General features: G+C 61.8%; 2 protein-coding genes across 2 annotated transcripts; both read left to right on the forward strand.

Annotated features, from left to right (window-relative positions):
• Positions 1-1,108: 1,108 nt before the first annotated feature.
• UAP1 (UDP-N-acetylglucosamine pyrophosphorylase 1) lies at positions 1,109-8,917 on the forward strand. The gene is made up of 10 exons (XM_075710304.1): positions 1,109-1,418; positions 1,503-1,707; positions 2,221-2,396; positions 2,676-2,848; positions 4,035-4,228; positions 4,647-4,790; positions 5,221-5,409; positions 5,861-5,908; positions 8,021-8,087; positions 8,351-8,917. The coding sequence occupies exons 1-10, from the start codon at positions 1,109-1,111 to the stop codon at positions 8,441-8,443; spliced, it is 1,599 nt and encodes a 532-aa protein (XP_075566419.1). The 3' UTR covers positions 8,444-8,917.
• A 6,305-nt stretch (positions 8,918-15,222) lies between these two features.
• DDR2 (discoidin domain receptor tyrosine kinase 2) lies at positions 15,223-23,990 on the forward strand. The gene is made up of 16 exons (XM_075710399.1): positions 15,223-15,313; positions 17,226-17,328; positions 17,438-17,669; positions 17,754-17,901; positions 18,076-18,181; positions 18,589-18,772; positions 18,844-19,087; positions 19,209-19,271; positions 19,437-19,567; positions 20,088-20,298; positions 20,821-21,044; positions 21,162-21,298; positions 21,705-21,896; positions 22,042-22,276; positions 22,825-22,974; positions 23,538-23,990. The coding sequence occupies exons 1-16, from the start codon at positions 15,223-15,225 to the stop codon at positions 23,673-23,675; spliced, it is 2,589 nt and encodes an 862-aa protein (XP_075566514.1). The 3' UTR covers positions 23,676-23,990.
• The last annotated feature ends 204 nt before the right edge of the window (positions 23,991-24,194 follow it).

Raw genomic sequence — 24,194 nt, forward strand, 5'->3', positions numbered from 1 at the left:
GGGGTGACCTTGGCCTGGCCAAGAGCCCGCCGTGTCCCCTCCGCGTCGCTTGGAGCTGCGCCTCCTGCGCCATCATGGGCGCTTTCCACGCTCGCTCCGGTGTAACGGTTTCTGAAGTGATATCATCCGCAGGGAGAAACGCCCGTCGGCTGACGAAGGCCGCTCCCCGGGGAGATGCTGTGAGTTGCCCAACTTTCTGCGGCTCTGGGCGGTGCGCGGCTGCAGCTGGAGCCAGGAGAGGGGGTGCGTGGGGTGAGGCGGCGGCGGGGTGAGCGGGTTTTTGGCTGCAGCCCGCGCTGATGTTACCACACGCTTCCCTAATTGCGGGGCAACGGATCGCTGCAGCGGTGCGGGCTGGGGCTGGCCGCGGCGCGGCTCCCGGGGCAGGGCTGGCTGAGAGGGTGGCTCTTGGGGGGGCTGCTCCTTTGCAGGGACCTTTTTGGGTGGAGTGGGGGTTGGTTTTCCCTGCGTGCCCCTCCTCTCTTGCTGCTAGAGGGGAGACGGAGGCGAGGGGGGCCGCTGCCAGCCCGACCAGCCTGGAGGCCGCGCCCCTGCCCGGGAAGGCCCGCCCTTCCCCCGCCCGGGGGCAGGCGGCGGCCGCAGCTCCCGCTTCACGCGTGGGCCCGGCGCGGGGAGAAGCAGCGGGAAGGGGCGGGGCTCTTACGGGAAACTCCGCTCCCCGCCTCGCCTGGAGAGGACCGGGGCCGCCCCCTTCCCGGGAGCGGAGCGGAGGCTGCGCCGCGCGGGGGGGACCGGGCCCGGCCCCCGCCTCTCCCGCTGGCGCGGCCGCGCGCTGACGTGGCGGGCGTTGCCATGGCAGCCACCGGCGCGCGCGCCTCCGCCGCAGCGGCCGCTCCGATTGGCGACGCCGCGGAGAGGGGGTGAGGGGGGGTTGCCACGCGCCCCCCCCTCCGCCTCCTCCCGGCGCCCATTGGGCGGGCGGCGCGCACCACGTGGCGCGGGGCGCAGCCGCCGCGCTGACGCCGCGCCCCGCGGCCAGTGAGGGCGCGGGACGTGCGGCCGCCGCCTGCCATTGGCGGGCGCGCGGCGGCGGGGGGCTATAAAGGGGCGGCGGGGGCGCGGCGGCTCCGCGGCGGCGGCGGGCGGGATGGAGGCAGCGGGGGGGGGCGCGGTCGGGGACGGGGCGGCGGCGGCGGCGGCGCTGGGGCAGCGGCTGGCGGCGGGCGGGCAGGGCCATGTGCTGCGCTTCTGGCCCGAGCTGGGCGACGCGGCCCGCCGGGCGCTGGCGGCGGAGCTGCGCGACATGGACGTGGCTGAGATCAACCGCTTCTTCCGCCGCGCCCGCGGGGACGGCGGGGCGGCGGCGGGGCTGGACGCGCGGATGGAGCCGGTGCCGCGGGACGTGCTGGGCAGCGCCTCCCGCGACCGCGGGCTGCTGCCGCGCTGGGAGAGCCGTGGTAGGTGCGGGGGGCGGCGGGGCCCGGCGCGGCGCGGAGCCGGCGCGGCGGGCCCCACGCGTGTGTGTGCTCTCCCGGGCGCAGGGCTGGCGGAGATCGCGGGGAGCCGTGTGGCCGTGCTGCTGCTGGCCGGCGGGCAGGGCACCCGCCTCGGCGTCCCCTACCCCAAGGGCATGTGCGACGTGGGGCTGCCCTCCCGCAAGACCCTCTTCCACCTCCAGGCCCAGCGCCTGCGGCGGCTGCAGCAGCTGGCGGAGGAGCGGCACGGCACCCCCTGCCACATCCCCTGGTGAGCGCCCTGCCCTGGGCCTTGGTGGGTCAGTGCCCCCTGGGGTGGCCTTGGCGGGACGAGGCTCACGGGGTGGTGTTGGCGGGGCCCCGTCGGCATCGGTGGGTCGAGGTCCTGCGGGTTGGCGCTGGCGGGGCCCTGTTGGCATCAGCCCAACTGGTGTTGGTGGGTTAAGGGCACGGGGGTTGGTGTTGTTCCCTTGGCGTTGGCTGGGTCAAAGCCCCGTTGGTTGGCCTTGGTGGGTCAAGGTCTTGTGGGTTGGCATGGGCCCGCTTGGTGTCGGCAAGGCCATGGGTCACCGGGTTGGTGCAGACCCCCTTGGCAGCCCAAGGGCCCGTGGGTTGGCGTAGACCAAAGAGGTGGGACCGCAGCGGGGCAGATCCTTCTAAATGTTTGTGAGGGAAGAAGCCTGTCCTGGGTGTTACAGGCGAAGCGGTTCCCCACATTTGGGATGAGGGGTGTGAGACCCTGCCTCTTCTCCCTGCTCACTGGGTCTCTTCTGTGCTGTAACAGGTACATTATGACAAGTGGCCGGACTATGGAGTCTACCAAGGAGTTCTTTCTGAAGCATCACTATTTTGGCTTGAAGAAGGAAAACGTAATCTTCTTCCAGCAGGGCATGCTGCCTGCCCTGGGGTTTGATGGGAAAATCCTGCTGGAGGAGAAGGGCAAGATTGCTATGGCACCAGGTCGGTGGCTGGGAGCTGGCAAGAGGGGTGCACGGGGGTGAGACACAGTGCTGAGTACAAGCTTTTGGAGCTGGAGCCTGCGTAGGGCAATTTTGCAGCGTGACGTGGCCTACGGGTGACGCAGGCTGGGAGGTGTCCTTTTTGGCAGGGAGAACCAGGGTGGGGTATGGCTGGGCTGGTGACCCTCCACCCCAGCTCCGTGGGGAAGGAGGATGAGCGTGGGTGGCTGATGGGACACCTGGGTGTTACTGTGGCCCCAGCAGTTTGTTCCCTCCACAGATGGCAACGGGGGCCTGTACCGGGCCCTGGGGGTGCACGGCATCATGGATGACATGGAGCGGAGGGGCGTGCAGAGTGTCCACGTCTACTGTGTGGACAACATCCTGGTGAAGGTGGCTGACCCCAGGTTCATCGGGTTCTGCTTGGAGAAGGGAGCGGACTGTGGAGCCAAGGTATGGTTTTGGGGGCAGGCAGGCACCGCTTTCCTGGAGCAGGGTGGGGTCTGTCCTGCTCCTTGCCTGCCTTCCCTGACTCCTCACCCTTCTTTCGCCGGCTTGCTACAGACAGGAGGGATAGCTAAGCACTGGGAGCTCGCTGGTGGAGTAGCACATGCTGCCAGAGTCCCACCTGCCCCTAGGGTCTGTCATCCTGGGGGATTTCGGGCATCACTGACCCCTGCCTGGTGCTGCTCCCCTCCTGCCTTGCATGGGGATGTGGCACTGAGCCTCAGGGCTCACAGGTTCCCTGGGGCCCAGAGCTGCCAGGGAGACCCGCAGGGCTTCCCGGTCCCCACCCAGATGCTGGGCAGCTGTTGTCCAGGTTGCGGCAGGGAACATGGGCAGCCGGATTCCCTGCCACAGGCTGCTAGCTGTCCCCAGCTGTGACGTCCTGGGCACCAGATTAGGACGCAGTGGGTGCAGCTGACGCTGAGCCCAGCCCCATGTCTCACGGGTAGGACGTTGCACACCTGAAGCTTTACTTAAAGGCTGGATTAAGAGCTAAAGGGGCTGTGTCGTGTTTGCATTGGGCTCGGCTCTGGCAAACAGGTGAGAGGCCTTGCTGGCCTTGAACCTTTCAGATAGTGAGTGGAAAGGGAAAGCAGTTCTTCCTTCTGGCCTGAGCGAGAGAAGGAGGAAATAAAGCCTAGCATGCCGAAAGGAGAAAGCCCTGTGTCCCTGCACACCACCCTGCAGTGGTGGCAGTGACAGGTAGGGATTTGCTGGGGGGTCCCATGCCCAGAGGGAGGTGTGTGAGGAAGAGGGAGGTAAGGCTGGGGGGCGGATGGCTCTGCTGAGCCAGCAGCCACCTGCTTGCATGCGGTAAGTTGGCTGTTCATGTGCGGGCTGGGTGCTAAAAATATCCATCCCCTCTGCCAGCTGCATGCAGGCTTGGTGACAGATCCTGCCTGCACCCTCTGGGTGTACCTGACACCCTGTCACCCAGCCTTGCCATCTCACCCTTCTCCAGTCACTGTCACCAGAAGCACCTGGGAGGGGAGGGCCGCAGTATCCCTATCCCTGCCTTAACCCTGCTGTTCTGCACAGGAAGAGGCCTCCTCGGGGGCTGCTAGATACAATGGGGTGTATTTGAAGTGTGGGGCTTTGGGGGCCTTCCCATGACAGTGCTTCTTTTGAGCAGGTGGTAGAGAAGACCAACCCCACGGAGCCAGTCGGCGTGGTGTGCCGAGTGGATGGCGTCTATCAGGTGGTGGAGTACAGCGAGATCTCCCTGGCCACTGCCCAGAAACGGGGCCCAGACGGGCGGCTGCTCTTCAACGCAGGCAACATCGCTAATCACTACTTCACTACGGCCTTCCTCAAAGACGTAGTCAAGTAAGGGTCTGCCGGGGTGCTGCTGGTGTGCCAGAGGAGGAGCACCGGTGCCGAGCGGAGCTGGCTGCCCGACCACCTGCGCCTTGCTTTCTGCTGTTTGAGCTCCAGCTGTTTGCAGGCGTGCTGGCATGAGGCCTGTGGAGTCTGGCCCCTGCCCCTGCACGCGTGGCCTGACCCCTGCCTATCTGCACAGTCCCTTCCTTGAGATAAGGTTTCCCCAGGCCATCACTGGCTGCTGGTGCCAGAGCGCAGGCGTGCAGGGCTGTCCTCTCCTGGCTGCTGTGGGGATGAGCAGCCCGTGCCTCTGGGCAGCTGGGGGTCAGGACAGAGCAGCTGTCCTGCCTCAGCAGTGTCTGAGCTGGGGGCTGGAGACGTGCCTTGCTTGGGTGAGTGACAGCTGTTTCGTGGCCTGTTGCAGCATTTATGAACCACAGCTGCAGCACCACGTAGCTGAGAAGAAGATCCCACACGTGGACATCACTACAGGGCAGCTGATCCAACCCGAGAAGCCCAACGGGATCAAGATGGAAAAGTTCGTCTTTGACATCTTCCAGTTTTCCAAGTACGCCCTTTTCTTTCTGCGGGGAGCAGGCTGCTGGCTCTCCCTTGGACAGCTCTGAGAGCCTCTGGGGGGTGCCAGGGCTGTGCCCACTGGTGATGCCCCGGGGTCAGGACAGGATGCCAGCTCCCATGCTGTTCAGCAGCAGTGGATGATTGTGCCCTGAGATGAGCAGGGGTGTGATCAGCAGGAGGGACAGGCGCTGCATGCGTCTTGCTCAGCTGAGTCCTGCTTCTGGGCTGGAGGAGCATCTGCTGATCCGACAGCCCAAGTCCTCCCCTCCCTCCTTCATGGCTGTGAGGACAGCCTGCGGGTGTGGGCTGCAGGGGGGCTGTGGTCCCCGCTCAGCCACCCTGGCAGGGGAGAAGCCAAAGCAACAGGGAGCAGCCAAGTTTCTTAAACCTGACCGATGCCCTGTTCCCCCCACCCCCAGGAAGTTTGTGGTGTACGAGGTGCTGCGTGAGGACGAGTTTTCTCCCCTGAAGAATGCGGACAGCCAGAACGGCAAGGACAACCCCACCACAGCCCGACACGCCTTGATGTCCCTGCACCACTGCTGGGTTCTCAATGCGGGGGGGCACTTTGTGGATGAAAATGGCACACGCATCCCTGCCATCCCTCGGTGAGTTGCTGCTACTGGTGCTTCTGCATCCTTTTTGGGCTGGGTGTAAAGCACTGGGCAGTCCCCAGCCCTTCTCCATTTCAGCGCTCCTGAAACCAGTGTTGCTGGAGTGACCAGTCGTGGGTCCCTTCTCCTGGGCGGTCCATGGGGCAGAGCTGGGTGCGGGCCGGGCAGTGCCTGCAGGAGGGGCACTCGCTCGGTCAGCAGGAGCTTTCCTTCTTGATTCAGCGCCTGTGAACTGAATCCCTGCAAGCCAAGGTTGCCCGTGCAGGGAGGAGGTGGCTCCCTAAAGCCCAAGCACACCAGCAGATCAGTGCAGCAGTCAGGCTGGGGTTGTGGCATCCCTCGACCGAGAGACTTCTCACTGCCCCCGTTTGGAGAACAGCAAACCCCAGACTTGTTCTGCTCTGTTTCTTCCCACCCTTGCTAACCCTTGTTTATTCCCACGTAGTGTCACAAACGGAAGGTCAGATGCCACCCCAGCAGATGTCAATGACAAGTAACTATACCGTGCAGCATGCATGGTGGCGGGGCTGTGCTTAGGTACTAACGGGCTGTAGGCGAAGCAGCGTGCCGGGCTGCGGTCGCTGCGATGGGTGCGCGCTGGTGAGCGGGCGCCCGTGGTGACTAATGGGGCTGGGGTGCTCGGGGCTGCATGCGGGGAGCGGGGCATGTCTCACTGCAGGACCCCGCGGGTGCCGCTTCTCACGGTGGCGGGTGGCAGGCAGCGGTGGCGGGTGGTAGGCAGCCTCTGCTCCCTCCGGGGCTGCTTTCCGCAGAGGCAGCTGGCGGGGATAACTGGAAGGGGCTTGTGCCATTGGTACAGATGCGGGACAGCAGGCAGCCTGCCGCTGATCGCACGCAGCCCCCAAAGGTCACCCCACAGGCGGGATGCTGTTGGGAAACACACTGGTGTGTCCCTTCGATGACACTCCCCTGTTTGTCACGCCACGGCGTAGCACGGCCTGGACTAATCCCAGCTGGTCCCGTAGTTGGAGATGGCTGCTGTCTCCCGGTGTCCGCCAGGCATCCGGGCAGATCGAAATGGGATTAAAAGCATTAAGTAAATGTCAAGCAGGCTTTGATGTAGCATGTGCAAATCTCAGTGTAGGCGGCCAGCTGTGCTTTGTGTGACTTCAGCTCTTGAGTTTTGAAGATCCAGACCATGACACCAGGGAAAGCCCCTGGCTCAGCACTTGAAAGTTTACAAAAATAAAAAAGAAAGTTAACAGAAGTGTTAAAGCAACTTCTGTAATAGCAGTGTGTTCTGTGAGCACAGGGCATGTGTGTGCGGCTGGGACTTAGAGCTGGTGAGTATAAATGACTTGCAGACTAAGCAGTCTTGTTACCTTTCCCCCGCTTCAGGAGAAGTTGCATCTTCTGGTACTTTCTGGTGGGATACACCTAGGGTCTCTGTTTTTAATTCAAGACTCCAAGTGCTTTCAGGCTTATAACTAGGCCATCACACTAGTTATAATGTAGGATAAAGGATGCACTTTATCCTACATTTATCCTTCATTGTCAGTTAATGGCAATTCTTTTTTTTTTTTTTTTTTTTAAAAACCATTATCTTGGAATGAATCTGACACTAAGGCAAACACAAATGCAAGGGCTGGGTTAGGATGGGTGAGTTTTATTTACTCACAGATGGGACAGGAGGGGGCTGAGCGAGTGCGTGGCAGCAGGGATGAGCTTTGATCTGGGCAGAGGGAGCAGCGTCACAGATGACGTCCTGCAATGCCTGTCTGACTGCAGTGGCGAGCGGGTGTGAAGGGGCACCCTGGGGTGCTGCTGTGCTTCCTCGTCAGCTTCGTGCAGCTGCAACCCCCGGCCAGGCTTACACACCAGCTGGATCCCGGGAGCATCTGGGGGGTCCTGCAAAGGCTGGTGGCAGCAGGAGCGGGGTCAGGGACCCCACGTGGCCCCCTGCCCAGCAGTGCTGCCATGGCTGTTCTCGGGCCAGGCTGCGTCGAGCAGCGCTGGCCTGGGTCTGCCGTTGTCCTCACCAGCTCAGGCTTGCGTGCAGAACAGAGGAGCCGAGACAGTTGATCTAAGAGGCAAAGACAGGAGGAGCAGGCAGTGCCGCAGGGAGTGTTTCTGGGTGAGCAGACATGCTTACCCTGTGTCCTCAGGTTGTGCTTTAAACAAGGAGCGTGTTTAAAAAAAGACCTGTTGTGACCAGCTGAGCAGGAAAGTGCTGTGAGTGCGTTTCTCATCACCCCAAGGATGCAGGAGGAGGAGGAGGAAGGGGTGACTAGCTTGCATGCAGCATCAAATACAGCGGGGCTGTGGTCCAGGCCGGGAGCGTAGGCACCACTGTACTTGCACACGTGGAAAGGCACGTAGATCCTCCTTAAAGCTGCATCTAAAGCTCTCTTCCCTTTCAGTTATTGCTGGTATCTAAACTTTAGCTCGCACCTCCATGGAGAGCACGCAAGGCTTGACTAACCCAGGGCAGCTCTGCGCTGGCGGGGTCTGCGTGGGCCAGCAGCCACCGGTGCCCCAGGCAGCCGCTGACCCCCTGTGCTGGCGTCTGCAAGACCTCTGGGCCCCATCTGCATCCCCTGCCGGGATGTGGCTAACCCTCCTCACTTTTTATTTTTCTCTGCAGCTTGAAGGATGCAAATGACCTGCCAATCCAGTGTGAAATTTCCCCTCTCATTTCCTACGGGGGTGAAGTGAGTACTGGCTCTCCAGAGCTCGGGCACCCTTGCGGATTAACTAGGCGGGTGGAGAGGCTGGCAGGACATGCATGGGAGACCTGGCTGGGGAGGGGGTAGCCGCAGAAGTGTGATTTGAATTCACTGTGGAGCTTTTCAAGGCAGTGTCCCCCAAGCCAGTAGCATGGGAGGGGACCAGAGCCACCTGGGAGCAGCTCAGCAGGTCAACAGAGCAGGGGACGCGGGGTGCATTCCTAACGGGCTGCTTTGTCCTCCCTTAGGGTCTGGAAAAGTACGTGAAGGACCGGGAGTTTCGCGCACCTTTGATTATCGACGAGGATGGGATCCATGAGCTGGTGAAGAACGGGATGTAGCGGCGGCATGGTGCCCGAGCCGGGCTGCCCATCCCACCTGGTGGGCTGGGAATTTGGACAAATGAAGGTTTATAGCTGTAACTGGTAGGGGCTGATCCTGCTCGCTCTGGTCCTGTGCAGAGGAGGATGTAACCCACTTGGTTCTTGGCATGTTGTACACTTCTATTTATATTTTAATTTAAAAACCAAACGCTTTATGGATTTCCCCTACCACGAAGCACAGTTATGGCACTGCTCTTTGCACTCCAGGCTGTCGGCATTTATTTTTAAACATGTATATAGTAACGGTCACTGTACATGCAGAGGATTTTTATGGTACGGGGCGGGGGTTAATCTTGAATTTTTATTTTTCTCAAATCTACATGACTATTTTTTTTAATAGGGTCCTTGTCATTGCCCATGTCCTCCCTTTTGGTCATCCTTTGTACGTTGCGCAACTGGAAACACCCGATTAAACTCTGAGTCCCTCCTGTCTGTCATCTGGTGGTGGGTTAGTGACAGTGGCTTTCCCTGCAGAGGCTCTACTCATAGAGCAGAGGTCCGACTGTGTCGCACCGAGCACACCGCTCTGCCCAGCTGCTGCCTGGGGGGGGGTCACAGGCAGGTCCTCTGGCCTGTGGCATTTGTATGCTGTGTTTCTGGAGGAAGTGGAGGGCTGTGCTTCCCTCTTGAATTGCTGCAAGCGGTGGCAAGCCTTGGGCAGGTAGGAATGGGTGGATGTGCAACGCACCCGGCGCACTTGGGGTGAAACCAGCCTGGCACGGTGCCGTCCAGCAGCATCGCCAGCCCTCTGCTTTTCCAGGGAGGGCTCCAGCTCCTGCCAGAGCCCACTGCCCCGAAGCGTGGTGTCCCCATGCCCTTGGGCAGAGCAGCTCTGCTGCCTCCCCTCCTTTTTAGGAGGGGAGATGGTGCTCAGCCGGCTCCTCTGCTGCTCCCAAGTCCTGCTGCAGCCACTGGAGTGGGGTGACACAGCTACCCACTGCCCTGCGGCTGCCTGGGGAGGGATTTTCCCTTGCAGGGCTGGGAAGGGGGCACACAGTGCTTCCCCCTGGCAGAAATCACCCAGTCCCCCAAGTGCCAAGGTGGCTACTGGGTACCCTGGGCTCAGCCGAGAACTTGGCTCCCCAGGCAATGTGCCTGGGAAGCTGGGGCCATGAGGGGGGTCCTGGCCGGTGCCGTGCCTGCTGGTGGCTCGCCATGGGCCAGCTGGGCTGCGTGTGGCCGAGGCAGGCTGGCGGCCACGGGTCCCAGGGGAGACGGCCCAGGATGGGAGCCAAGGCGGATGCGAGGAGCTGGTGCGGAGTCCTGTGGGTGGTCTGCACCACTGCCTCCCCCTCCCCACTGGCTCTGCCAGGTCCTGGGAGCAGCCGCCATGGGGAAGGGATGTCTCTGCTCCCCGGGGAGCAGGCAGGCACCCCCAAAGCTGCTCCTCCTTGGCATGGGGCAGGCGGCAGCCAGGGCACAGCGTGGCCCCGCTTGGGGGGGATGCACATGGCCCCAGGGCCAGTGCTGAGCAGGAGCAAGGGGCTGCACGGTGATCCAGGGGGATCGCTGCTCCGGCTGGCTCCCCGGGTGTTTGCTTTGGCTTTTTGGCTCTATTTGCACACCAACACCTTTGCATTAGGTCCTGGGATAGAGCGATGTAGCGCTGGCTGCCGCCGAGTCATTTGAGCACCAATTCCAGGTAGCAGGAGGGGAGCAGGACGGAGCGGAGCCAACCGGCGCTTGTGCCGGCGTGCACGTAGGGCAGCCCGCGCGCGGGCGAGGGCATTCCCCCGCCAGCTGATCTGAGGCGGCATGCCAGGGCATGGTGCGGAGCCCTGCAGCAGGCACCACACTAACCTGCTCCCTGCCTGCTCCTGCCTGTTCCCTGCCTGCCAGCCCAGAGGTATCTGTGGTGCTCTGCCTTGCCTGTGTTGCCCTGGGGCACGTATCTCGCTGCACCCCTGGCCGGGCTGGCACCACAGCCCCCGCTTTCTGGTGGCAGCAGTGAGGGTCGCTGGCATTCTGCTGCGGGCAGTGGACGGCTTTCCCTGCCCGTGACTGGGTTGGTTTGTCTGGAGGGCAGACAGGCTGGGACTCTGGCGTGGAGGTTGGTTTAGGGGCAAGGCTGCAGCCCTGGGGCTGCGGGGCACCCTGTGGGACGGGACTGCTTTTTGGGAGCCGCTGGCCTGCTGCCAGGGGTGCTGCTTCCCTCCCACAGCAGTGTTGGTGCTGGCATAAAGTACGGCCAAAACGCTAGTCTGAAAAAAAAAAAAAAAAAAAAAAAAAAGCTTTTTAAAATTGTTTTAATTGCATTTTTAGCTATTGCACAAAAATTAATGTGAGCTGATTATTATTATTTTCTCCCTGCCGTGTTGCGTAGTCGGTGGCTGCGGTGCCAAGCTGGTGCCTGGAAATGATGTCAAACCACGAGCTCAGCGTGCAGCCTGGGGAGCCAGAGCGTGTCTTCCGCGCCACGTGCTGGGGCAGGTCGGCTCTCTGGCCGGTGTCCTGGTTGCCTGTGCCCGCGCAGGAGCCCGGCACCCTTCCCACCGGGGGCCTGGAGCGGGTCAGCCCGTGCGGGACCCTCCGGGCCAGCGATGGGGCCTTGTGGAGCACCTCCATCACCTGCGTTTTGGGGGTGTCCCGCCTGGCCCCTGCAGCCCACGGCGCAGGAGGGTCCAGACACGTGTGCCATCCCACAGCCATGGGGGCAAGTGCCGGAGAGCGGAACGCTGCCTATTGCTTTAAGTTCCCTCACCGGCCACAGGGATTTTTTTTATTTTTTTCTCTCGCGCTATGAATGGGTTTTGCTGTAAATTATAGCTTTGCACACATTCCCTCGGGCCGAGGAAAATAACCTCCGCCAAAAAGCCAGCCTGGATTGGTGACTGGCTCCCTCTCTCCGCTCCCTAATTGAAACCAAATGTGCAAGATGTAGGATTGTGGGATTTCTGGCTGGCTCCCAGGAATCTGCAGAATGTGAACGCGCTCCCAGAGGCATCTTGCATCAGCCCGGGGAAGTTCGCTCCTCGCCTGGCTCCCCCGGCCCGGGTGAGGGGCGAGGAGCCCTCCCGCCTACTGCCGCCTCCCCGCTCTGGTGAGTCGCTCTCGGGTGCGTGGGGAGGCGTTTGCCCCCCGGCTTTGGGATTTTTGGGGGGGATGTGGGGTCACCCGTGCGCCGTGGCAGAGCCCAGGCAGAGAAGTCGGGGTGTGGGTCTACCCGGGAAGCGGCTGGGGCAGCAGCAGAGCAGCGTCCCCGCCTGGGGAGGTGACATTTGGGCCCCTCACTCAATTCTTTCCCCCCTCGCTGATCCCCCTGTGCCTTGTGCCAGGCCAGCGCTTCCTGGTGTCCCTCCTCACCTCCCGCCTGTGTGTGTGTTGGCAGAGCCGGCAGCGGTGCTGGCCAGCCAGAGAGGCCCCGCTGTCCGCCGGGTCCCCCAGCCAGGCACCAGGTCACACTGGGGAGGGGACAACGGGGCCACCGGTCTGGCGCTGCTGAGCATCCTGCCCCCCATCCCGGTGCTGGGGACCTGCCTGCGGCTTCCCAGCCCTGCACCGTGGCGGGGCAACACTGTGCACCGTGGCATGGCATCGCGGAGGAGGAGGACTGCAAGTTTTTGGCTGGCGGGGGTGCTTGCTGGGTGCAGGACCCACAGCACCATGTCGCTGGCACGTCTCTCTGGGGCAGCTGGCAACCACGGGGACGTGCCAGCCGCAACTCGCACCCTGCACAGCTGCGATGCCCCTGGCTGAGCCCACCGGCCCGCGGCTGGGGAGGTGCTTGCCACTGCAGAAAATGGGGCTGCATCCAGTCCAGCGAAGGTCTAAAATGGCATTTTTGGAGGGGAGGGGGACTACGGGTCCCGGCATGCTGCACTGCTCTCCCGCCGAGGCTGCGCTGGCGGCACGGCATGCTGGGGGCTGTAGTGCCAGCTGGGGTGGGGGTCCCAAACCCCCTTACCAAAACAGCGCATGCTGTGGGTCATGGTCCAGGGTCACAGGGAGCCTCTCGCTGCTCAGGGACTTTCCCTCCAGCATGGCCTCGGCGTGTCCCACCCGCCCGCCACCCCAGCAAGAGGGGAGCCCCCGGCCCTGTGCGAGGACGGGGGCTCTGCATCAGGAGCGCTGGCAGCCCTGGGAGACCCGTGTCCAGGACCTGGCGTGCACAGGGGGTGCGGGCTGCTGCCACCTGGTCCCTTCCCCATGGACAATGCTGCTCCGGTGCCAGCGAGGATGGCGGTGCCCACCTGGGAAGCGAGTGGGGGGACTTCACCAGCCAGCATGGGCTGGGGGCGAGCGGGACCGTGGCTCGGGTGGGATTTGTCTCTAAACAAATGTGGATTTAATTTTTTTTCCTGCTAATTTTCCCTGGTGGTTTCAGTAGAGTAAGAAGGGGGAAAAATAAAAAAGGGGGGAAAAAAAAGAAAGCAGCGGCCGAGGGAAGTTCCCAAGGCCAGTAGACGCCAGGGAGGAGCTCCACAAACTCTCTGCACTAAAAATTTCCAGTGATTGAGAATTTTCGGCAAACATTTGCAGAAAAAACGTTGCAAAGCCATCCCTTTTGCAGGGCTGGTGGAACAAAAATGATTTCCAGCTGGATTGCCAGTACTGCTCGGCTGGTTTGACCGCGTGTCCTTCAGCCCCCAGCTTCAGCGCCTGAGTCACCGTCTCCCCACTGTCCCCCAGCCCCGCTCCCCCGAGGAGCGATGAGCACTTTACAATGGCTGCGTGGGGATTATTTCCCTATATTAGACTAAATGTAAATGCGTTCCCTGCGGGAGATTATGGCATCTGGTATCCTGATGCTTAAAGAGTTTATTCAGCCTGAAAGAATAGTGGGAAAAAAATATCCCTGGATGTTTTTTGGAATGCAGAAGGAAATTGAGATTTTAATGTTGGGTGAACTGGCCATCATCAAACATGGGAGCCTTGTGCGTGCCTCTCAGCGATGCAGTTGAAATTCCCAGTTGCAGCTGAATAAGTTGCAACTAACTAAACTTTCCCAGCTGGGAACAGAAAAAAAAGCAACTGCATTTGTGCTTTTCCAAAAAATATTAGAGGGAACAAAGGGAAAAAATCACCCTAAGCCCAGGTGTTTATTTGTACCTCCTGCAGAGCTCGTGGTGTTTAGCAGAGACCCCTGGAAAATCCAGCAGCATGCTGCTGGGTGCAGAGAGCCTCTAGCAGGGTGCGGGTGGCAGCTCCCGGGACTTTGCACTTCCCTTGGGTGCTGGCATGGTCACAGCAAGCCTGCCTCACTCCTGCCGTGCCAAGCCCTGGTTTTGCCAGCAAGCAGGGCCATATCCAGCACCTCCCAGCGGGGCTCTGCAGGATGGGAGCATCCGCCATCTGGCAGCCAGTTCAGGGTGGCTTGGGCTTTCTCTTGGTGGTGGGGACAAGGCTGTGGGTCCCCACGTGGGGTGGGTGCAGGGACACAACCAGGCACCCACCTGTGGGGTCACTGGTGTTGGGCCAGCTCGGGGACCCGCCAGCCCAGCCCAGCCCAGCCATCCCTGGTACAGCAGGACTCAGCTGGGATTTATCCCAGTGCTCAAGTGCAGCCAAGTCCCGTTTGGCCAGGAGCTATGGTCCCTTTAACCCCCAGGTTAGTACATTGTTCCTGCAAAGGTTAATGCGCATGTAAACTCGATTAAAATAGCCTTTTTTAATAAAAAGAGCACTAATCTGCATCCAGTGCTTGTGTGAAGGGCTGTCCCAGGAGGACAAATGTCCCCTTGGCAAATAAGGGGAGGGGGGAACCTGGGGCAGGGCTGGTGGCATTTAGGGGATGCTGGTTTTCGTCACCCAGCGCTGGAGTCCCTGGTGCACCCCCCAGCCTGGTGCCATGCCCCGTGGCACTTCCCCAGAGGTGCGTGGGGGCAGCAAGACCTGCTCAGGCTCTGGGGGCTCCTGGCAGCCGAGGGCTAGCCAGGGTGATGGCCACTGCCCTGCAAAGTGGCCGTGGCAGCAGCACTGACGCAGAGGGCAGGCATGTCCCCGGGTTGGGGCTGGGGGATCCCCTCGTGCCACGGGCTGCACCCTGCTCCGAGGAGCCTCGCCAGCACCAGCCCTTTTGCTCCCCTTGCCGCAGCCCGAGCCCCTTTGCCAGGATCCCTAGGTGCCCTCCAACCCCATCCCATGCTCCCCAAGGAGGCAGTGGGTGCAAGCTGGCTCCCATGCCCTCTGTCACACCTTTCCGTGTCACCCATGTCCCTGAGCTCTTCTCTGCTGTGAAGAACTGTCACAATAAATAAGCCATAAATCTCGGGCGATTATCTGCTATTATCCCTCCCGAGCCAGAAGGCAGGGAAACCGCGTGTTTCAATGTGCTATTATTTTGTTAGATGATGGGGTTGTGCAATGTCTTGCTTTCAAAGCCATCCGAGGGCGGGTGGCCCAGCCGGAGCCTTTCTGCCCGTCAGTGGAGCCGGATGGCGCCGGCTCCGAGCAGAGCCCTGGGATGTTCATGTGGATCCTGTGGCCATTTCATGTGGCCGGCTTCAGGGATGCGGCAGGGCCATTTTACCTGCCTGTGCCAAAGCTGCGTCGTCACGGCACCATGATGCTGTGCCTCCTGAGGGGTGGTGACAGAGGGGATGGGAACTGGGACCCCTTTGACGACCATCACAGGCATGAGGCTTGGGGCTCAGCTCCTCCTCTGAGGCTGAGGTGGGGACAGAGGGTCTTGTGCAGGGGAAACCCTTCAGTTCTTGGCCAGCTGCCCCAAGTAGGACTGGCATTCCTGCACAGCTCGGTGTGACAAGTCCTGGCTCTGTCTCCGCAGGACTGCCGACATGCCGGCCCCCCCCAGACCAGCCCTGCTGCTCCTGCTGCTGCTGCTGCTGCTGCACATCCCGCAGTGTGCGAGAGCCCAGGTCAACCCGGGTAAGTGAGTTGGGGAGCAGGCAGCTGCAAGAGCTGTGAGGTGTGTTTCCCTGGGTTGTGCTCCTGCCAGGGCGTCCGAGCTTGGGCTCACGTCATCTCCGGGACTTTCCCAGCTCTGGGAGCAGTGTGTGATGGCCCCCTCAACCCCTCCCTGCCTGGGACACTCTGCTCTCCTGCACACGGCTCAGCCACCGCCGGTGACCCAGAAGCATCTCCACGTGCCATGGGCACCTCTCCTGGCACCGGCGGGCTGGCGGGGTGTTGGGGTACAGGCAAAGTGCTGCAGCCAGAGCCCTGGGCTCTGAGTGGGGCCCTTCTCCACTGGGGCCTCATTGAGCCCGTTCAGATTTGAGGCTGCGGCGTGCAGAAGGCAAGGCGCTGGGGTATTGTTTGCTGCCGCTGGGATGTGCTTTCTTTGGTGGTTTCACAGCAAACCAAGGTTGGCTTTAGTGAAGCGTCTTGACTAGGTGCCTGGCTTCTGCTCAGAAACCACAACACTGCGCCGGACGTCGGTGAGAGAAGTGTGTTTAAATGGTTGTTTCTGCAGGGCTCAGCCCCTTTCCTGCGCTGCAGGGATGGACACAGAGCCCAGGCTCCTTCAGCGTATCAGGGTTTCCCTGGGGCATCCCTTCAAAGGCTTCTTCCATCCATGGGAAGTGTTTGCTGAGTCTCAGGGAAGCAATCCCCTTTCTTCTGCAGCCATCCAGGGCCGGCAGCTTTGACTTTGCCTGGCCAGGATGGTTACTACCTAGGGCAAAGGAGCTGGGCTGGCTCCATGTTCAACAAGAATTAAATGGGAATTCAGTGGGAACTGCACTCTGAAGAGCATCACAAGTGGGAGAGCTGGAGACAAGAAGAGATGCTCCCCACCATGCCAGTGCTCACGCTGAAGAAGCGCCCATCCCTCTGTCGGATGCAGGAGATGGTCCCCGTGGTGCAGGGACCCGGGGATGGGAGCCAGCTGCTGGGTGGCACTGCACGCTGGGACACGGGCTGCTCGGCGGCGCAGCACCGGGCAAGCCGGAGGCCGCGGTGGGCAGGGGGCAGCCCCAGCACTGCCTCCTCGCCTGGGCCCTGCTGCCTCGGCGCGGGTGTGTGCTCGGGGCGGCGTGCGGAGGGAGCGCTGTGGGCTGGAGCCGGCGGCCAGACAGTAAACATGGCCAAACAAGCCGGCCTTTCAGCAGCTTTCTTGGCAGCCAGGCGTGAAAAAATAACTCCTGGGAAGTGGCATGGATGTGGTGCCGGGGGAGCCGGCTGCCGCTCCGGGACGCAGCCTGCCCGCCACCCCTGGTACTTTTCCACTCACAGCCGGGGCGGCAGCGGGGCTGGCAATGGGAGCCGCAGGACCAGCAGGGAGGGCAAGCTCCCACCTTCATCGCTTGTTCCCCAGGCAGGTGGGGGAGCAGCGGGGCGGAACGGCCGAGAACAGGTTGCTGCGGGTGGGTTTTTTGGGTGAGCAGCCTCTGGAGCGAGCCCTCTGCGTGCCCCTGGAACGAGGAGCGTGGGGACAGCAGTGCCAGCCCACGGGCTCTCCCTTCACCGCAGCTGAAACGATTGCCAGCAAGGCTGAAGGGATGACCGGGGATGGGGACCGGCTGCATCCAGCAGCCCTTGGAGCGCTGGATCTCCTTGCTCTCAGCTTCACTTTGAGCTGGGCTGGCATCCTTCTCTGGCCAGTGGCTCCATTTGCCCGGGCAGGTGTCTGCCTGTTCAGGACCATCCCGTTGTGCTTCATCCCCGCTCTGTAAGCCAGAGGGATGGAGAGTGCTGCGCCTCAGCTGCCCGGGCTGCAGCGCCCACGGCGCTGTGGATGTGCCCCAGCCCTGGCAGCGCCATGCCATACTTCAGCATGTATCTCAGCCCGGGAAGCAAGGAGCGATGCCCGCTCAGCACTCTGCCGGTCTCGTTGCAGCGGTGTGCCGGTACCCCTTGGGAATGTCGAGCGGGCACATCCCCGACGAGGACATCTCGGCCTCCAGCCAGTGGTCTGAGTCCACAGCTGCCACGTACGGACGGTGAGTGGCGGGGACCCTCCCGTGACAGCCACAGCCCCGGAGGAGCAGAAGAGGAGCACGGGGCTGGCTTTGGCAGCCTGCAAATGGCTCCTCCACTCCGGGTTCGCAGGCTGGACTCGGAGGACGGCGATGGCGCCTGGTGCCCCGAGATCCCGGTGGAGCCCGACGACCTGAAGGAGTTCCTGCAGATCGACCTGCGCGCCCTGCACTTCATCACACTGGTGGGCACCCAGGGGCGCCACGCCGGGGGCCACGGCAACGAGTTTGCCCCCATGTATAAGATCAACTACAGCCGGGACGGCACCCGCTGGATCTCCTGGAGGAACCGGCACAGGAAACAGGTGAGGAGGCGGGAGGGACTGCGCTGGGCGGCGGGTGGGGGGCTGCGCCTGCCTGTCCCCACCACGCTTCTCTCTTCTCCCCAGGTGCTGGATGGAAACACCAACCCCTACGACATCGTCCTCAGGGACCTGGAGCCGCCCCTCATCGCCCGCTTCGTCCGCTTCATCCCTGTCACCGACCACTCCATGAACGTCTGCCTGCGCGTGGAGCTGTACGGCTGCGTCTGGCTGGGTGGGTGGCATGGTCCCGCACCCTTCCCCATGTCCCCCAGAGCTGGGCTGTGGGGCTGTCTGTCTGCTGGGGGCTGTCTGTCCCACCAGGGGCTGGCAGCGCCCTGGGGCTGGCAGGGCTCACTGGCAGCAGGGTGTCCAGCACGGGCGGCAGCTCACCCTCCGCTCCCCGCAGATGGGCTGGTGTCCTACAACGCTCCGGCCGGGCAGCAGCTTGTCCTTCCCGGGGGCACTGTCATCTACCTGAATGACTCGGTGTATGATGGGGCATTTGGGTACAGGTGAGGACTGGGGGGGCTTCCGCACGGGGTGGGTGCTGCGCTGGGCAGGAGGGGATGGTTGTGTTTCTTTCCTGCGTTTGCAGGCTGGCATGCTGATCCTCAGCAGAGCAAACACTTGGGGTGTCCCTGAAGCAGGGGACATGGCCAGCTCTGGGAGGCTGCACGTGGTGATGCGGACAGCATGATGGGGGCAGCACCCCCAGCCCTTCTTTTGAATTTATGCTAACTGCACCGCACCGTCAGCATCCTGCAGCCTTTTCCAGAAAGAACCTCAAGAAGCACAAAAAAAACCCCCTCCCAAATTTCCCAGGGGCTGCAAGGAGCTGCTGGGGGGGGAATTCCAGGCACTGGCAGGTTTGTGAGGTTGGCTAGAGTCACACTCCCTTTCTCCCCATCACACATGCCAGCATGACGGAGGGCCTGGGCCAGCTGACGGACGGGGTGTCGGGGCTGGACGACTTCACGCAGACGCACGAGTACCACGTCTGGCCGGGCTACGACTACGTGGGCTGGCGCAATGAGAGCACCACTGGTGGCTACGTGGAGATCACCTTCGAGTTCGACCGCATCAGGAACTTCACCGCCATGAAGGTCCGCGTGCCCCCCGTCCTGCCCCCCGTGCCCGTCCGCTGCCATGGCCGCGCTGACGGGCTGCCCCACAGGTCCACTGCAACAACATGTTCGCCAAAGGGGTGAAGATCTTCAAGGAGGTGCAGTGCTACTTCCGTGCTGACGCCAGCGAGTGGGAGCCCAGCGCCGTCTCCTCAGTGCTGGTGCTGGATGACGTGAACCCCAGCGCCCGCTTCGTCACCGTGCCCCTGCTCCACCGCATGGCCAGCGCCATCAAGTGCCAGTACTACTTTGCCGATGCCTGGATGATGTTCAGCGAGATCACCTTCCAGTCGGGTACCTGTGGCCATGAGCCCCACAGGGACCAGACCCTCCTGGAGAGGGGGTTTGAGGAGGGAGCCGGGCTGTGGGGCACCCATGCCCCCCACCTTGATCCTCTCCTCTTCTCCCTTGCCAGATGCTGCCATGTACAACAACTCAGTGGCCCCCCCGGAGGTGCCTGTGGTCCCCACCACTTATGGTAAGGCATCAAAAACGCACATCGCCCTGAGCTGGGCAGGGGTCGGGGTCACCTCCCTGTGGGGTGATGCTCTGGGGGGCTCTGCCCCATCCAATGGAGGAAAAGGGCATGGGCTCTCCCCTTGCCCTGGCGTGACCAATTCTTGGTGTCCCTTCCTCCTGCCAGACCCCACACTCAAGGTAGACGACAGCAATACGCGCATCCTGATCGGGTGCCTGGTGGCAATCATCTTCATCCTGGTGGCCATCATCATCATCATACTGTGGCGGCAGTTCTGGCAGAAGATGCTGGAGAAGGTGGGCAAGGGTGGGGTGGCTGGCGAGGTGCCCCAGGGCACTGGCCTTGTCCCAGGTAGGTTCTCCTGGGAGCCCAGCAGGGGGAAAGCAGAGTCTGTGGGAGCTGATGCTCCCTTCCCCTCCTTGGGAAGGTTGTGATTTGCACCCATCTCCCAAGCAAAGGGATTTAGTTGAGCAGGGCGATGACTTTAGGATCTGCCTGCTTGTCCATCCCTCTGTCCCAAAGCTGGGCAGGGGAAGTGGAGCCAGAGGGGATCTCACTGCAGCCCTCGTCTAGCTGACGGCAGTCACAGAGGTGCTGGAGCCAAACTCTTCTCCATAGAGGCAGAAAATAGAAGCAGGGGGCATGAAGACAAATGTCTTCCCCAGGCAGGTGCTGCAGCCCTGGCACAGCCTGGAGCCCCTGGGGGGCTTGGGGCTGGGCACGGCCACAGTGCCATGGAGCACAGGAGACCCCGTCCCACTGGTGTTGTGGACACCCCATGTCCTAGCTCTCTCCTCCCTTGCCTCCGACTCGCAGGCATCACGGAGGATGCTGGATGATGAAATGACCGTCAGCCTCTCCCTGCCCAGCGAATCCAGCATGTTCAACCACAACCACTCCTCCTCCTCCAGTGAGCAGGAGTCCAGCTCTACCTACGACCACATATTCCCCCTGGGACCTGACTACCAGGAGCCCTCCCGCCTGATCCGCAAGCTGCCTGAGTTCACCCCAGGGGAGGAGGACACGGGTGAGAGCCAGGACACCCTCTGTGCTGAGACCCAGCCACCTTGCACCGAGCCCAATGTAGCCCCAGCCCCAGCTTTTGGTCAAGCTCCAAACATTTTGGCACGGGGAGGCGGTGGGGGGAGGATGTTGCATGAGCTCCTGTGCATCCCGCTCGAAGGTCACACAAAGCCCGTGACCGAGAGAGATCACCGGTGTCCATGCTGGACTGAGCTGTGTCCCCACTACCATCCTTGGGATGCTCCAGCATCTCTTCCATGGTGATCTGGAGGTCAGGCACCGATCCCTGCTCATCTGGCACTTGGGGCTGCGTCGGTGCATTTGTCAGTGATGGGGAAGGAGAACAGCAGCCTGCGGTGTCTGCAGGAGCCCAGCCATGCCAGGGCAGCACAGGGGCTCAGGGGAGGATGAGGACAGGGAAGCCGTGACTGGAGCTCCGGTGACTGGAGCGCTTGCGGGCGGCAGGGAGCGGAGGGTGCAGGGGAGGACACCCACGGCAGGGCCGGCCCCGCTGTCTCCCCCACAGGCTGCAGCGGCCCCGTGAAGCTGTCGCAGGCCAGTGTCCCTGAGGGTGTCCCCCACTACGCCGAGGCTGACATCGTGAACCTGCAGGGCGTGACGGGGAGCAACACCTACTCGGTGCCAGCCCTCACCATGGACCTGCTCTCGGGCAAGGACGTCGCCGTCGAGGAGTTCCCCAGGAAGCTGCTGACCTTCAAGGAGAAGCTGGGGGAAGGCCAGTTTGGGGAGGTGAGTGGGAGCTGGACCTGCTCTGAGCAGGGCTTGGGTAAGGCTCTTCCTGGTTCGCATGGGCCAGGGGAGGCCGTCAGTCGGCGGAGGTAAGGGCTGCCCATTGCCCCCCTCCAGGTTCACCTCTGTGAAGTGGAGGGCATGGAGAAGTTCACGGGCAAGGACTTTGCCCTGGAGGGCTTGGACGCCAGCTCCAACTGCCCCGTGCTGGTGGCTGTGAAGATGCTGCGAGCAGATGCCAACAAGAATGCCAGGTATGGGACCACGGGGTCCACGCACCCTGGCATTGCTCCCCCCCATGCAGAGCCCCCCCAGGAGAGCCGGGATGCTTCAAAAGCATCCCCTGCCTCCAGCGGGCAGGCGCTCTGTGCAGCCGTGAGGACCACATGTCTGAGCCATCTGGAGATGCTGGGCTGCCGCGATTCAGGACTCTTGGTCCTAGCTGGCCCTAACCAGCTCCCCAGCACCCCATCTACCAGCCGAGTCCAGCTGTGTGCGGATCAGCCCCAAGCTCCCCTTCATGGCCTCCAGTCCCAGGGGAAGGGACCCACGGGTCCCTGGAGACTCGGGTGGGTGGGTGGCACACTCAGCTGGTCTGTGCACACCTCTGTGCCTCTCCGGGTCTGTCTATCCGATCCATGTGGTTTCTGTTCCGGAAAGGAATGATTTTCTGAAGGAAATCAAGATCATGTCGCGACTGAAGGACCCCAACATCATCCGGCTGCTGGCGGTGTGCATCGCGGATGACCCGCTGTGCATGATCACCGAGTACATGGAGAACGGAGACCTCAACCAGTTCCTGTCCCGCCAGCAGACAGGCAGCCCCCCCGACGGTCATGCGCCCACCGTCAGGTAACGCCGCCCAGGATGGGCAGGGGCAGGCAGGGCTGCCTGCTCTAGGCACCCTGCCCGGCTGTGGGGTGCCCCACTCGGGGCCACGTACCCCCAGCTGCTGTCCTGCCCAGCCCCTCAGTCCTCCCTTGTCCCCCACCGGCAGCTACAGCGACCTGCGCTTCATGGCCACCCAGATCGCCTCTGGCATGAAGTACCTCTCCTCCCTCAACTTTGTGCACCGAGACCTGGCCACGCGCAACTGCCTGGTGGGGAAGCAGTACACCATCAAGATAGCCGACTTCGGCATGAGCAGGAATCTCTACAGCGGGGACTACTACCGCATCCAGGGGCGGGCAGTGCTCCCCATCCGCTGGATGTCCTGGGAGAGCATCCTGCTGGTACGCAAGGGGCTGGTGTCCTCTGACAGACACTGCTCTGATGGACACTGGCACGGCCCCAGGGCTGCTCACAGCCTCTTTTCCTCCATCTGGGGGGGTGCAGAAGGGATGGGGAAGTCTCTCCTCCCTGGAGCTCAGCTTTGGGGTGAAGCATGCAGCAAGCAGGAGTGGTAGCAGCTTTTCGAGGTGGGATGGGGGTACTACAGTGATCTTTGGTGTCCTGACGCCCAGCCTTTGAGCGGGATGTTTGACATTTTCTCCGGGCCATGGTCAGACCTGGAAGAGGGAGCAGGGTTACTTTTTATCTTTGCAGGGAGTTAGGTCCTTACCAAGCCCCAGCTCTCAGAGCAGTTGCTGCAAGCCAGACCCAGAGCTCACCAGGCTCTGGCCTTGGGCAAAGAGCAGGTCTGCGGGACCAAGCCCCACTCTGAGCCCAGATCAGGAAGCTGAAACATCCAGAAAGAGGTTTTGAACCCTGGGCACTTAGGGCTTATGGAGTTGGATGGGGTAATGCTCGTGTCCAACCCTGCTCTGCTCCCTCCGGTCAGGGCAAGTTCACAACGGCCAGTGATGTGTGGGCATTCGGTGTGACATTGTGGGAGACCTTCACGCTCTGCCGGGAGCAGCCCTACTCTCAGCTATCTGATGAGCAGGTCATCGAAAACACCGGCGAGTTTTTCCGGGACCAGGGCCGGCAGGTAGGGACAGGATGGGACGGGATGGGATGGGATGGGATGGGATGGGATGGGACAGCATGGGATGGGATGGGATGGGATGGGATGGGATGGGATGGGATAGGATGGGATGGGATGGGATGGGATGGGATGGGATGGGACGGGACGGGACAGGACGGGACAGGACAGGCAGTGGTATGCCTGGGGCACTGGGGGACCTCAGAAAAGGCTTTTAGGTGACCAGATAGGGAGCTTGTCTATGGGGGACTTATGGGGCAGGACTCCTCTGGGAAGGAGTCCTGGTGAAGGGCCCAGTATGGCAAACCCTGTACTTTACACTGCCCAAGGCACCAAGCGCTGGGCTTGGCTGCTGACCCCCCTCTGGCATTTAGCCAGGCTGGTAGACATGAGCAGGTGCCCCCATCCCCACCACCGTGCCATCTGGGGGTCCCCTTGCTCCTGAACACAGAACAGCACAGCCCCCTGCCCTGGTGCACAGAGAAATGGGACTCCCCAGGAGCAGTTTGCTTTTTGGTTTCTGTGGCAGTAATGCTCTCCCTTTGTCATCTTTGCTTTTTGTTTTGAAGACCTACCTTCCCCAGCCTGCACTTTGCCCTGACTCAGTCTATAAGCTAATGCTCAGCTGCTGGAGACGGGACACTAAAGATCGTCCCTCCTTCCAGGACATCCATCGCCTCCTCCAGGAGTCAGCCAGTGAAGAATGACCCTTTGCTCCCCCCCATCCCAGTCCCTATCCCTCCCCATCCCCAAAGGAGCCTCATACGCAAGCCGAAGCCACTTCACTCGGACTTAGCAATAAAACCCAGGCAGCTGGTCTTGTTCTCATTGTACAGTGAAGCTTCAGAGGAAAACCCCAAGGGCAGCAAGGAGAACCACGGCGTGGGATGACTCGGACCTCCCGCTCGCTTGCTGACCCAAGCCCAGGAGCGATGTGGGCTGAGACAAGGGTTATTTATTGGCGCAGCGTGTTCTTGGTGACGATGACCAGGGCAGAGCGGCTTCTCTCCCCTCATCGGAGGGGAGGAATGTCAGCTGGACTTTCTTCATGAGGAAGCTCCAGGCCCGTGCGTGGGGCAGGCACCTGGGGAAGGGATGCTTGCAGGTACCTGACTGCTGGAGCAGGGACCATCTGGCAGCCACTACCTGCTTGAGTTGGAGCCAGGAGTTGCCACTAGTTCACAGCGGGCTGTGCAATTACAGGGCAAAACTAAAAACTCTCCGGA

The sequence above is a fragment of the Pelecanus crispus genome, chromosome 5 (genome assembly GCF_030463565.1).
Source record: "Pelecanus crispus isolate bPelCri1 chromosome 5, bPelCri1.pri, whole genome shotgun sequence".
NCBI lineage: Eukaryota > Metazoa > Chordata > Aves > Pelecaniformes > Pelecanidae > Pelecanus > Pelecanus crispus.

Excerpts from the sequence above, each read along its gene's own strand:
- UAP1 (XM_075710304.1), top strand. The coding sequence starts at position 1,109 with ATGGAGGCAGCGGGGGGGGGCGCGGTCGGGGACGGGGCGGCGGCGGCG. Across the intron at positions 5,909-8,020 it reads CCAGCAGATGTCAATGACAA|CTTGAAGGATGCAAATGACC; the intron begins GTAACTATACCG and ends TTTTCTCTGCAG. Across the intron at positions 8,088-8,350 it reads TCATTTCCTACGGGGGTGAA|GGTCTGGAAAAGTACGTGAA; the intron begins GTGAGTACTGGC and ends GTCCTCCCTTAG.
- DDR2 (XM_075710399.1), top strand. The coding sequence starts at position 15,223 with ATGCCGGCCCCCCCCAGACCAGCCCTGCTGCTCCTGCTGCTGCTGCTG. Across the intron at positions 17,670-17,753 it reads GGAACCGGCACAGGAAACAG|GTGCTGGATGGAAACACCAA; the intron begins GTGAGGAGGCGG and ends TCTTCTCCCCAG. Across the intron at positions 19,088-19,208 it reads CGAGATCACCTTCCAGTCGG|ATGCTGCCATGTACAACAAC; the intron begins GTACCTGTGGCC and ends CTCCCTTGCCAG.